The sequence below is a fragment of the Sphaerodactylus townsendi genome, linkage group LG01 (genome assembly GCF_021028975.2).
Source record: "Sphaerodactylus townsendi isolate TG3544 linkage group LG01, MPM_Stown_v2.3, whole genome shotgun sequence".
NCBI lineage: Eukaryota > Metazoa > Chordata > Lepidosauria > Squamata > Sphaerodactylidae > Sphaerodactylus > Sphaerodactylus townsendi.
In genome coordinates, this window is record NC_059425.1 from 54,177,649 (window position 1) to 54,192,426 (window position 14,778).

At 40.5% G+C, this 14,778-nt stretch overlaps 1 protein-coding gene across 2 annotated transcripts in view; it reads right to left on the bottom strand.

Annotated features, from left to right (window-relative positions):
• Window positions 1-2,835: 2,835 nt before the first annotated feature.
• Window positions 2,836-14,778, bottom strand: part of UBR2 (ubiquitin protein ligase E3 component n-recognin 2) — a 72,194-nt gene continuing 60,251 nt past the window's right edge. For both annotated transcript variants that reach the window (XM_048511727.1, XM_048512545.1), the window contains exons 40-47: window positions 14,356-14,443; window positions 13,396-13,526; window positions 12,792-12,900; window positions 12,202-12,258; window positions 7,802-7,879; window positions 7,104-7,274; window positions 6,441-6,542; window positions 2,836-5,127 (exon numbers count right to left, since the gene is read on the bottom strand). In XM_048511727.1, the coding sequence (XP_048367684.1) occupies window positions 4,986-5,127; window positions 6,441-6,542; window positions 7,104-7,274; window positions 7,802-7,879; window positions 12,202-12,258; window positions 12,792-12,900; window positions 13,396-13,526; window positions 14,356-14,443 (878 nt within the window). In that variant the 3' untranslated portion in view covers window positions 2,836-4,985. The remainder of the gene's footprint in view (window positions 5,128-6,440; window positions 6,543-7,103; window positions 7,275-7,801; window positions 7,880-12,201; window positions 12,259-12,791; window positions 12,901-13,395; window positions 13,527-14,355; window positions 14,444-14,778) is intronic.

Here is a 14,778-nt window from a genome sequence, read left to right on the forward strand (position 1 = left end):
TAGGATTCAAATAATTTAACAACCAGTTCTGGTGGTGGGATTCAAATAATTTAACAACTAGTTGTTTACAAGCACCATTTTAACAACCGGTTCTGCTGACGTGGTACGAACCTGCTGAATCCCACCACTGCTTCCAACCCCTCCCAGTGTGCATGCAGCTCATATTTGGCTTCTGAAGATGGTGGAAGAAAGAACTTTATTTGAAAAGCTCACATCAAATTATCTGTATTCTGATCACAGTCATTTGACAAAATATGTTCCATTATGTGTGTGCTAAGTGCTATCTGCCCTTACCTATATAGCCCAGACAAGCCAGATCTTTTCATATCTCAGAAGGTAATAGGATCAGCCCTGGTCAGTATTTGAATGGGAGCCCACCAAGAAATACCAGGGTCACTACGCAGAATCAGGTAATGGCAGACTACCTCAGAACTTTTGCCTTGAAAACTCTATGGGGTTGCCATAAGTTGACTGTGACTTGATGGAGAGAAAAAAAGGACTGTCAAGTCACTGAAAACTTAAGATAACCCTGCAGGCCATGGCTTCCTTTATTGAGTCAATCCATCTCATGTTGGGTCCTCCTTTTTCCCTGCTGCCTTCAACTTTACCTAGCATTATTGTCTTTTCCAGTGACTCTGGTCTTCTCATAATGTGACCAAAAATACAATAGCCTCAGTGTAGTCATTTCAGCTTTGTGGGAAAGTTTAGGATTGAGTCCACTTGTCTTTTTGGTGGTTCATGTTGCCTGTAAAACTCTCCTCCAACAATGAATCAACTTTCTTCCTATCAGATTTCTTCACTGTCTAACTTGTGCAGCTGTGCCAATACCTAGCTGATGCGTATAAGACCAAGTTTACCTCAAAATGACACACTCAGGTCAAGCTTGTGAAAGTCCCCTAGTCATGGTACATGAACAGTACAACTACTTTCCTCCTCCATTCTATCTTCAATCCCTTGCAATTCAGTGCTATTCCAGTGAATCCCAACCTTGTGTAGCAATTTTTGGTGAAGCTCATGGGGCTGCAGTAAAAAGGAGTACCTGAAAAACTCTGGTGTGTATACAGAATGCTAGCTCCAAATCCAAATTATCCACTATACCAGCATCAGAGGCTGAAATCAACAGGGATGAATGATAGGCAGAAGTATATTTGCTTCCATAGTACATTAATAACATTTATTCTTTTTGCTTTTCCTTGGTCAAGTTTTCAAAGGACCATGAATTGGACCCCTTTGCTTATTCTTTACCTCCTCTCTAGGCTTCCTTCACTTGCTATTTTCTGCAACTGTTTCCTTGCTGATGTTGTTCGGCCACCCTCACTGCTCTTCATTTTGCATGGGAATCTCTTCCACCCATCCATGGCACACACTGAGACAATGAAAACAAGGTGGCAAACTGTTCAGGAATAACTTCACAAATTTAGAAACCATTCCTCATATTTAAGGAACAGTCTATGGACTGGATCCAGTGATTCATGGAAGAAAGGGTTGTAGATCTTTCCCATTTTGCCTTCTCACCAGCAGACCTTTCTGATATTGGAAAGTTTGCTGCAAGGGTTAAACGCCCACATGGACTAACAGCCACACAGAGTGGGAGGCTGCAATGTGGAGAGGGAAAGAATGAATTCACCCTCTTTTCTCCATCAACAGAGCTATGCTGATGGAACAATTAAAAAGTACTATTTCATTCCCTTCCCCAGAGGTGGGATCCAGCAGATTCTCACAGGTTCCCGAGAGTAGGTTACTAATTATTTGTGTGTGCTGAGAGGGGGTTACTAATTGGTGATTTTGCCACGTGATTTTTGCCTTAGTTACGCCCCTCCTCTCAGCAGCAGTACTCTGAAGCAGTCTAGCAGGAGGTGAACCGGCGTGCGTGGCAGCCTGCGCCTGTGTGCATTCGTTTCCTGCCCAAGGACCGGCGCAATGGCTGCGTCCTTGCCACAGCCCCGCCCAGGAATGTCCCGCCCCCAAAATGCCCGGCCATGCCCCCATCGTGCCCCACCCAGCCCCACTGGCGCTACGCCACAGTTTGAATCCCACCACCATGGGAACCTGTTACTAAAATTTTTGGATCCCACCACTGCCCTTCCCCATTTCACTGTGTCAGTCCACATAACTCTTAGTCTATAAGGGTCCTGCAGTCCCAGGAATAAACTTGCTTGGGGTTGGAAAGAACTGCTGAGGGGAGGGGAACAACTGAAATATCCACAGCTATCAGTACTTTTTACTGACAGATCACTAGATCCAGCCCTTCATATGTTATAGGGATGCCTTCAGAATAACAAATTACATTACACTTTACAGGCATCAAATGAAAATTAGAACTGTTCATAATGTAATTCATTTTCCTATCAAGTTAGTTGTTGTTTATCAAATTGAGGCACAGAGATATATACTGAATTGCTGGTTTTAATTGAAAATATGTTATTGTGAGCCGCCCTGAGCCCATCCAATGGGGAAGGGCAGCCTATAATCAAATGAACGAATGAATAAATAAATATTGCCCTGAAGCCACCAAGATTAAAAGACATTTTTTTTAAAAAAATGGTAATTCACTATATGAAGTTAGCAACTTATGTTCTCAAAATAGCATGTTTTCACAAGTCTATTCTGCATTATAACAGTATTTTATGGTTTGGAAAGCATTTTGATTTTTGAGCTCAAAATCCAGATAGTTAGTGGACAAATGATGGACAATGCTAACTACAGCCTTACATTTTTATACTGGATCTGCAAAGGTTTCAAATCCAGGCCTTCTCTCAAATAGTAGCCAGTAACTCAAAATTATTTACAAAATGTTCTTTTAAAAGATTGAAGTGAGCAAGATTTAGCCATCAATTGAATGTCAACACCTAAAGCATTTATTCTTATATTTTTATACATATGATACATTTCAATTTTTACAAGTTGTCCACAGATATGAAAGTTATAGCCAATGCAGGTAAATTCCCTGATACTGAAAGCTTGTTATATAAACATTTCTACAATGAACATAAATACATGCAAAAAAAAGTCAGAAGAAAATGAGTTGTTGAAAAATGAGCAATCTTACAGAAAACCAAGGTAAATTATGTATGTTCCTATGTTATAATTATAGTTCTATCGACCCATTTTGGCCTCCATCTTAGACTAGTACCTGGGGGGGATGGATGCCTTATTTCTCTCAATAGATTTTAATTTACAGAGAAACTCAGTGTAATGGCAGCAGATCCTATTTTGCTATGTTTGAAATATCTATGAAACCCACAGGAAAATAAAAATGTAGCGCACAGCCTCAAAATCCTCCCAAAAACTGGTGTTGGAGCACAACTATATTAAGGATAACATGCACCACAAATAGTCTGTACAACCTAATCAAAGAAAAGAAAATGAAAAGTGAATATTTTCCCTGCCAATTACACCATCACAAGAGCAAAAAAAAAAGAGGTTCAAGCATTACTAATGCATGTAGGAAGACAGACAAGCAAGTCTTGCCCAAAAATTGCCCTAAGATAAGGAAGCCAAACTGGTCTACTTTTATATTTGTGTCTGATGTATTAATTATATCTATTCTGAATCAGTAGGAAACTGCTGTGAACACTATTGGATGTGTTAAATTTGTAAAAACCCAAATTTACAAATGCACATGTGTTTGATATTCAAGAAATGGCTTGTCCGTACTAAAGATGAAACCCAAAAGAAAGATAGATTAGAATTAATGAAGATTACAATTATGCAAAAAAGACAAAGTAGTAATTTGTTGGGTGCTTTTTAAAAAAATGAATATTTAGGAGGGATGGAGGGTATGAAAATTCTCCAAAAACTACAATATGACGTTTTATAGTTTTCTTGGATGCCCTGTATATACCTAGAAAATTCACTGCCTTCAGGCACCCATGTGCCAAGTGCAAAATCCATGTAGTTATTTCAACATACTTAAAAATATACTATAGACAAACTTCTTTACAGAATGTCAGTCAAGTGCAACTTTATGTAGTTGATGGTGCAACTGAAGAAAAATTATAGGTGAAAAACTGTACAACTGGAACTTTGCAAATACAAAAAAGAGGATCCATGGCTTTCACTTTGCTTTCTATGTTTTTATATTGAGAACTGTAAAAAAAAGGAAAATGGATGCTGAAATTTAAAAGATGGAACACAAAAAAATCTCCCATTCTCAGCCTCTTCAATTTGACATCAGTTCAAGTTCCTCTAATAATGGATGATCTCTTTACAGTATCTCATCTAAGTAAAATGTCAGCCTTTTAAACATCAAAGACTACCAATCACAGCATAGAAAACAAAAGAGGGGTTTGCCCACTATGTTAATACCACAATCCACACACTATGTCTAAGGAGCTCAAAACTTTGAAAAGATCTTTAAATTAATCTTCCTCATTAAGTTAGCATTTGCTCTTTAAGTAAGAAGAAATACAAAGGCAAAATAGTTTTGCACCATTGCGGATTCCAAAGTAATTTTAGATACAATGAGTGTTCATATACACTCCTAGATAAATCCATTGCTACATTTTTTGCACCTTTATTTTACTCCATTACCAGTATAGAACAGTTTTATGTACTAAAATGCAAAATGGCTCAGATTATTACAAAAGGGCAAACATATCACTTCAACATTGTGCTCGATCTAGATGCCACTTTAGCAGGTTTTTTCCTCCTGTCTTAGCTATAAAAGAAATTCAGCCAGACTCCAAGATGGCAGCCCCTTTTGTACAAGAAATGTAAATTCAGCCCAAGTTATAGAAATCAATAGGTATTGTTTGAAGGAAGCACTGGGCAAATAATACTATTGATCAAATCTGCTACACAGAAAGAGGTTTAGATGGTTTATGGGAACAGGAAATTTACAAAACAAACATGGAAAAGTTAATAAAAGAACTAGAATCTTCTCTTTATTTCAATCCTTCTTCCTCATTCCTCCTCCTTTTTGATAAATTTTGCTGGATTACAAAAGAATACTCATAAAGTTCCAGTCTTCAGAAAATAACCAGTTATAAATGCTGCCAGTCGATGCCTACTAATGTTTGATTTGCTTCTTGTGCATGTCCTATTTCCTCTGTAATACTGTGCTGCTGCCAGAGTTTCTGTATCTTTTTAAATCGTTCTCTGCACAGATGTAAAGGATTCCCACGTCTGAAAGAAACAGGAAATGCCAAGATTTTAGCAGTGAAGGCTATCATGCACTTTAGAATTCCAGAGGTTTGTTGCATTAAATACAAACAGAAGTAGTTAAACTAGCTATAACACAAACACGAGTGCCTATGCTGAGACCACAAAGGCCAAGAATCCAAGCAACAAACTAAGAAGTCTTCAACTAAACTCTTCCATTAACTCAGTAGCAGCATTAGGCAATGATAGAGTTGGAAGGGACCTTACAGGCCATCCAGCCCAATACCCTACTCAGTGCAGGATCAGCCTAGAGTATCCCAGACAAGTGTTTGTCCAGCAACTGCTTAAAAATTGCCAGTGAGAGGGAGCTCACCATCTCCCCAGATATCTGATTTCACAGTTGAACAACTCATACTGTGAATTTTTTCCCTAATATCCGGTTGGAACTTTTCTCCCCACAATTTATACCCATTATTACATATCCTCTGTTGCCAACAGGAACAGACCCCTGCCCTCCTTTAAGTGGCATCCTTTAATCCTTAAATCATGTCCCTCTCAATCTCCTCTGCTCCAGACTAAACATTCCCGAATCCCTCAGCCTTTCCTCATAGGGATTGGTCACTAGGTGTTTCATAACAACCCTCAGAAAGGACTTACAACACAGGAATGTTGTAAGGATACACAGATAATGTCTGATTTACTCTGAACAGTTGAAATGTGTTTCATAAAATGCTACGTACATTATAGCATCACCCAGTGAAACCAGCATAGTTTGCTACTTCCTCAAGGAGGACTGGCTCCCTTCCTCTTTCCAATACACTACCAATGGTAGTTCATTCTGCAACTTAGGTGAGCCTCCCCAGATGACGTTACCCTTAAGAGTAATAATTCAGGTCCACAAAAGAGAAACATAACCTTCCCAGGTTAAGAGTTCCATAAGACTGGCACTGTAATAAAATAAAAAGGAAGCAGCAAATACCAGGCAGCCTACAGCTTCCATAGTCCTCCCACATAGTTGTAATCATCTCAGTTTGTATATTGAGTAGCATCCCCAACACTTCTGAGTGAAAGTCCAACCAGCTGAGAACACAGAAGATTTTCTGGCCCAACTCTACCCTGAGACTGAAACTGGATTAAGAATCAACTTGAATGACATACCACATAACCTTAGCCGTAGCAGTTAGAACTAGATCTAGCTTTTCAGTTTCCATTTCTACACATACCTGGCATAACAATGACAATACTGGTCAACCTTGAGCTTAGTAACTAAAATTGCTTTGAAAAACTGTTTCTGTCCATCTTAATATGAGGTTAAAGAAAGAATAGTGAAAAACTACCTGAGACCCTGATCTGTCTCTCCATAGTCATCAAGATAAGGAGGAGCGTAGAAACAGCCCTTTGTTTTCCCAGCTAGGAATAGCACTTGACACTCCCGTACTCTGACAAAAAAACATAAAGCAGATAACCTTGTTGTAAGGATACCCAGATAATGTCTGATTTACTCTGAACAGTTGAAATGACAATACAGATAACCTTGGTCAGATAAATTTTGAATGTCATTTCATCAACAAATTAAGAACCATTACTGTGCAGTGGTCAGAGTACTGGACTCCTATGTTCAAATATATGGTCAACCACAACATTTACTGTGTGGCTTTGGGACTATTGCCATCTTTTGACTTACACAGTACAGTTGTGAGTACCACAGTACAATTATGAGAAATAAAGGGTGGCAGGGAATGAATACCATTCTGAGCACTATAGAAGAAGGATGGGATAATGTTAAAACCAATTATTTTAAATCCACCCATTTCTGGAGAGTTGTAATCCATCACCAAAGAACATATACAGTCAGTCATTTTTGCAGTACCACATCATGTGCTTTTGTATTCACGAATTGGTAGAGGTGAGATCAAAGACCATTAAAAAGAACTATATCATCTACATTTTTCCTGGAATGCAACCATGTGGTGAAATCAACCAAGTGCAGCTGCTCTTACCTGAGAAAAATTCCTACTCCAGAGCCACAGGTATATGTATGTGCAGTACAAGCTCCCACATCCTCTCCTTCTAACTCTGTCTGACAGCAATAACTCTGAGAACAAAGCATGGTCCCACACACAAGGCACAATGTTGGTGCTCTGCTTTTATCACCACCTGACTTTGGACACCTTTAAAAAACCAAACAAAAAATCTAGTCAAGGTGCTGAAATATTTACTGCCCCATTACCTTACAGAAAATGTCAAACTATTAAGGATAGGATGGGATCCAGACTACATTTTTTATGGATGGAAGGTTCTACAGTCGCACAACACTCTGCCTCCCCTCCTGCTATAGCCCATTGATCTCCCCCAAATGCTGCTCCCAGCGAACAAGAGAACCTCAGGACAAATTGGTGCGGGGGAAATCTGCAGCAGGAAAAGTGAACTGGTGGAAATTACACCCCTTCCTTTTCGAACGTTTAGTTTGGACCCCACTGTATGAAAGTTCTGCAGGTAAGGTTGAACATATGAAGTTGACTTAAACGATTAGGTTCATCTAGCCCAGGGAAGAAGTAGCTCTCCATGGTCTCAAGCAGAGTCTGAGAACCTTTAACTGAACCTGAGCATTGGGCATACAAGAGTGTGACCAGAACAGAGCTAAAACCTAGATTCACAATTATTCCAGAAAAATCATAAAAAATTGTTCAAAACTTACGAAAAATTAGATGCTTGGTTAATGAGGCAGCTGTAGTCATCAGGAAGGTCTATTAATTTGTTAGATTCACGAGGGTAACTAAAATGAAATAAAAATGGATTGAGAAAATATTCCAAAGTAACCTCACATGTGAATGAAAATATCACAATGAAATATACTGAGTGAACTGATCATCATTAGGTGAAACAACATCATCAAACCTTGTTACTGGATCTACCAGTACACAGGAGGTTACAAAGGTATTTACTATACTTGGTTATTATAGCATTTCTGCAAATTATGGCATAACACATTCTACATTTCTGCAAAAGATTCTGAGCCTCAAAATGAATCCTTAATGCCTACTGTAAGTAGAGTACAACTCATTCTGTGACAAAAGGACCAAACATTTATTGGGCGGGAAATGTAATTTAACATTTTTGTAGAGGTGTGGCCACATGCCTTGTAACTTTTTTTAATTGCGGTAGTAAATTGCAGCATGTATGACAACTGCACATTTTCAAGGAAGTCAGCAGAGCTTATTTACCAAAGGTGGTTGATCTGGCATAGGGTAAGATTGACTTGCTTACTATTCAGCTGACCTTTTATGATCATGTTCCCATCCACATTCCTACCCTGTCAGCCTATATACTGCACCATTTCCTTAATTCTATTACTGAAATTCCACTATGGCCTCTACCACTTTTTCCATAAAAAGAAGCAAGGTCCAATTTACTTAATTAGCCACAATGAGGGATAAGAGAGGGAGGGTGACCCAGCTCCACAAGTATATGAAAGACTGGAGAGCCAGAATGGTGTACTAAAGTATCAGACCAGGATCTGGGAAACCCATATTCAAATCACCACTCTTCCAAGGAAACTTGCTGGGTGACCTTAAGCTAGTCACACACTTTCAGCTACAACCTTCAAAAGTATTTGGACAGGAGCCCTCCAAGGAATACTGTGGATGTGATGCAAAGGCAGGCAATGGCAAGCCAGCTCTATATGTCTCTTGCCCTGAAAATCCTACATGGTTGTCATAAGTCAGCTGTGACTTGATGGCAAAAAAAGAAAAGACACTAGTAACTAGGTATGACAGCCACAACGGCATGCCACAATATTTGAATGATGGAAAGGTACAGAACAAGGTACAGAACAAGTAAGGAGAATGAGTTTTCATAATGTTTTTATATTGAGATCCACAATTTTAACTCTGCTGCTTATCTTTAGCATGCAGATTTGGAAATAACCCCACTCTTGAAATAATAGTATTGCCACACACATTTATTCAGGATTAATATACCATATATACTCAAGTATAAGCCAACTTTTTCAGCACATTTTTTATGCTGAAAAAGCCCCCCTCAGCTTATACTCGAGGATAAACGGTAATTCCAAAATAGCGGTCGGAGCTGGGGCTGCTGTGGGGATCCAGTAAGAATATTGCTGCTTTTTTTCTAACTCACCAGAGAGCCATAAAAACAATATGAAAGGACAGCCTGCACAGCATTACGACTAGGTTGTGTGTGTGTTTGTGGGTGTGTTAAAAGAAACCAAGGCCCTTTCCGCACGGGCGGTTTATGGCGGCCTGGGGACGGCAAAAACGCCGTCCCCAGGGAGCCATTCGCATAGGGGGCGCAGCTGCTGCACAGCAGCGCCGCCCCAACCGGCGCAAAGCTGCCGTTTACCAACCTTGCTTGGCAAGCGAGGTTGTTGGGAAACGACGGCTTGGAGCCGCTGCCATGCGAACGGCAGCAGCTTCCAGGAGCCTTCCCTCCCCCCCCTCCCGACTGGGCGACTCACCTGTCCTGCGGTCCTCCGGCATGTCGCCGAGGCCTGGGGACACGCCCCCTTTGCCCTGCGACCCTGGAGGCCGGTCGGCGTGAGCGAGCGTGTCCCTGGCACCGGCGACGTGCGGAGGGCACTTGGAAGGACGGTAAGTCACTCTGACAACGGCAGCTCGCGCCCGTCGTCTCGGCCGATTCTGGGACCGTCCATGCGAATCCACGCCGACCCGACCCCTTCCGCCTCCGTGCGGAAACGGCCCAAGTCATTTCTCTCCTAAGGGTTATTGATGTGTTGCATTCTAGATTAATACAATTCTTCATACAGTAGTTTACTGCCAAATACTGATGTTGCTGAAGACAAAGACTTTCTTTGGAGCAAAGTTTAGGCTGGCATGGCTATGAATCCCAGAATTATTCTACATTTGGAGGAAAACAGTGGTTCATTTGTGTTCCTAGAGTGTTGGAAAGTTGCTCATCCCTAATGCAAACTCTGTTAAGCAACTCTATCTCATCTTGCTCCCAAATCTTCTGTTTTTAGCTGCTACTGAGTCAAGTTCGAAGTCTTATACTCGAATCAAAAAGTTTCCCAGTTTTTTGTAGTAAAATTAGGTGCCTCAGCTTATACTCGGGTTGGCTTACACTCGAGTATATATGGTACTATATCTGGTGACTGGAGCTGTGAATAGGCAAGACTGTTCTTTCCACAAACGTGAGAAGAGTCCCAGGTTTGCAGAAAAATATGAAATCTAAAAACAAACAAAAAAGCACTGGGAATTAAAAAAAAACAAGAACACATGTAACATTAAGCAGCATATTCTCTCAATGACTGTTGCGAACCAACCACAGTATTCTAAGATGGCTTTCTCTGGGTAAAAAGGTACAGGGACAGGGCAGGGTCCTTTCCAAGCCTATTTTGGCTTTTGAGGGAGGTCTCATTGGGGCCAGGACTGATTGGGATTGCCAGTTCCAGGTTGGGTAATTCCTGGAGATTTTGTTGTGGAGTCTGAGAAGGTTTGGCAAGGGAAGAGGCTTCAGCCAAATATAATGCCATAGAGTCTACTTCCAAAGCAGACATTTTCTCCAAGGGAACACATCTCTGTCATCTGGAGTTCAGTTGTAATCCTGGGAGGTCTCCAGGTCCCACCTAGATGTTGGCGATACTAGGTCTGGAAGCATCCTTTGGCTGATTTGATACCATCTATATATACCATCTAGGTATATACCAGCCAAAGGTTGATTCCAGGCCTAGTGTCGCCAACCTGACTCGCATGATTCAACTAGGTCAGGCTGCTTGCTACTGTTCAACAGCAGTCATGCTATGAAAGCCAGTGTTGTGAAACATTTAGAGCTTAAGAGGGAGACCCAGGTTCAAATTACCATTAAACTGTGGAAATTCACTGGGTGAATTCAATCACATACTTTCAGCTTAACTTACTTCACAGAGTTGTTGTGAGATAAAAAGGAAGAGAGGAGATTAATGTAAGCTGCTTTGGTCCCCACTGTGCAGGAAGGTGGGTTATAAACGAAATCAATTAATAAATATAGCTGAAGATGGAATGCAGATAAAAGGTGGGTTGGTGAATGGCTGAGGAGAGAATGCGTGAAAGCTGAGAGGCTATGGGGGTTGCCAAGAGGACAGAAACAGGAAAAAATGTGGGGAGGAAGATATAGGGGTAAATTGCCACTCCATAAGTTCTTGAGGGTTCCCTACCATGCAAATAGGACTGTCCCAGAGGCTGACACCACAAAGCTAGGCTAGTTTTCTCAGGGAGAAGCTGCTGAGTGGAGGAAAGAGAAAGCTTTGAAAGGAAATAAAGTTGCCAACTCCAGGTTAGGAAATTCCCAGAGATTTGTGGGGTGAAGCCTACAGAGGGTTGGGTTTGAAGGGGTATAATGCCGTGGTGGCGAACCTTTGGCACTCCAGATGTTATGGACTACAATTCCCATCAGCCCCTGCCAGCATGGCCAATTGGCCATGCTGGCAGGGGCTGATGGGAATTGTAGTCCATAACATCTGGAGTGCCAAAGGTTCGCCACCACTGGTATAATTTAATAGGCTCCACCCTCCAAAACAGACATTTCCTCCATGGAAACTAGTTGCTAACCTCCAGGTGGAGTCATGGAAATCACCTGGAATTACAATTGCTTTCAAGATTATAGAGATCAGTTCCCCTGAAGAAAATGTCTGCTTTGGGAGGTGGATTCCATAGCACCCCACCTTGCTGAGACTTTTTTTCCTTTCCATATCTCACCCTCCCAAGGCTCTACACCCAAATCTCAAGAAATTTCCCAAACTGGAGCTGGCAACCCTAAGAAGGAACTGATATCTGTAGTTGGGAGATCTGTTGAGTTTCCAGAAGAGGTCCAAGTCCTACCTGGGGTTGACAATCCTAGAAATAGAGAAGGAAGCAGAAAAAGGGATAGAGGCGATGGGGGCTTTTAGGAAAGGAAAAGAGGAAATAGTGGCACAGAAAGAAATGAGATTCCTCTCATAAGTCCTTGTGAGTTTCTACCTGTTAAAGTATAATTGTTTCTGAAAGTGTAGGTCACTTGTAATACAACACAGGGATGTGAACCTTTTTCAGTCATCAGTTAAAACATGAAATATTTTAATGCTTTTTAATGTTTGCTTACCTTATGGCTTGTCTCTGACCTTGTAGGTATCTTTTAACTTCATCATTATTACACCAGCTTCAATAGAAAAGGCGGGGGGAGGAGATTTAGATTTCAGCAGCCAATCAAGTTGTACAAGATTCAACACAGTTGAAATACTTCCCCCTAACTAAACTGAGTGGGTTAACACAACATTCCAACAACTGGACTCATGGGGGAACTATATCTATCTATGAGGAACAGTTAGTTGTATATGGCAATTTCTCCTGCGAACAAGATTACTCAATGTTGCATATAGAAAGCACCACTCTCCTCTATCCAGCTGTTTCTCATACCTGCTGACTATCAATGGTGAAGTAGTGCAGTCCATGTTTGTGTGGGGCAATGACCTAGGGTCAACCTAGGATGCCTGTGCAATGAAACAGATATGGACACTGCAGGAGCATTATACATGTCCTAAACGCTTGTCTTCTGGCACAGTGATCTATTATATCTGATCATTACTTCCACAGGCATGCATTGCTAGAATTTCCCTCATTCTCACAAAATGCAACATTTATATTGTTTTAGCCTGAACATATTTAAACTGGAATAAGGAATATAGTTCCTACCTTTCTACTAATGTATTTGTAACTTTACTGTTTTCTTGAAAAAGGCAAATGAGGTTGTTTGGCAAGGAGAGATAGCTACACAGGTGTTCAAACTGGTTTCCACCACTTACTGCAAAAATAAGTCAAAACATAAGAAATTATTATTACTGCTACTAAAATATATTAAAAAGTTCCATGATTCACTATAAAAAAATGGATAGTAATAGCTCCTAAGATATGAAAGAACAGTATAGGGTATAAGTTTTTTTAAAACATATGCCTACCTTCCATAAGAGGGTAGCAGAATTGGACAAATATAGTTAAGGAAAAAATATTTTCTATTTAGGGTTCCATGACTGCATATTAAGTTTTCTATAAGCAAGCTTTGTGCCTTGTTTCAATATTAATAGATGCATATAGATTTATAATTAAAATATTTTAAGTTACCTATAACTGTAACTACTATTACTATCATATTTTCTAGAAAAGTACATACTACATCAACTTTGATTTCTCTGTCAAATAATGAAGTTATAACGTACATTATAGACAATAACAGAAACTAATGTTTCTCTGTGAAGTTAGATGTGATAAGTGATTCACAATGTGGTTCAGTTATTATTACCTTGTAACTCTGGTGGTACTGGAACTCCATTTAAATAGTGGAAGAACATAGCAGAGCACCTCAGAAAGGGCATCATCCCAGTTTTTATATTTCTCCACAGATGCCATTCAGAGGAAATTTCTTTCAAGGCACTAGAAATATACATTACTTTTTAAAATGGACCCAAAATCAATTATAAAAAGTTGTACAAGAACATCAAAATATTTCATTTCAATTTGGCATCACTCATTAAGAAAGTGTCCAAGCAAAATGCTAAACTGTCTCTACTGAAACTTGCTTCTGTGAAGAATTTATTAAATCAACACACCAGTTCCTCTTCTGCCTTTCCCCACTTAAAGCAAATTTTATGGCTTCTAAAAAATTGAATGGATTCAACAGACATGCTGATAAATTAAACCATATAATTACACTAGTTATTCAGTAAGGTTGCCTAAATAGCACCAAGCAATCCAGATAGTGCCACTATAGACTAGGATTCGCCTGCCTGATTTTCTGACGATCTTTGTGGCCAAGACCACCTTTTGTCAGTTTTGGCTGGTTTACTAACTGTGTCATCACAGAGGAGACAGGGACTTGGCTACTGTGAAGCCTTGATACCTTCTAGACTAGATTACTGTCAATGAATTCACCTTGGAATTTTCAGAATAATATAACAGTCACATTACTGTATGAAACTGACTACAGATGCCTCACCTCACCTCAGTTTCCAGATGCAAGTCAAATGGTTGGTTTGGGGCAATAAAGCAATGCACTATCTGGGACCAGAATATTAAAAAATTCAGCCACATCTTTATACCTCAAAGTCACATCTGTGTGGTCCAAGATGGGCAGAGGAGAACCTATTCCAAGTGCCACCACACCTTCTGAGGCCATGAAGTCGATTTGGTTATATTCTGCTTGGGAAAGGGTAGGGGAAAGGATCAAGGGATGGAAATGTCCGATCAGAAGCTAGTCTTTTACCTTCCAGCATACTGGCCAATACATTTATACAAAGCAAGCAAAGCTTCTTCTTCCCCAGAAGGGTTTTCTTGGTCCATGCCATTTTCTTCTGGAAAAACAAAATAAAACCACACAACATTTCTAAAATATCGAACTAAATGTACTCAGCAAAACTGGAAAATGCTGCACAGCATCACTGGAGGAATTCCTTTTGTTACAAAGGGGCAAGCTTGGCTACACATTTTAGACACAATTAAGACCAAATCACTACCTATCAAAATCTTCACCTCCCACCAGGGACAGAACAAGAGGGAACTGTGCCTGGGGCATGATTTGCCCGCACGTGCCCCCACCTGCCCCCCCCACCTCTGGAGGAGGCCTGGGGGTGAATTTCTCCCCCCATGTGATGCCAATGGCATGCACCCAGGGTGTGGCACCCCCCTG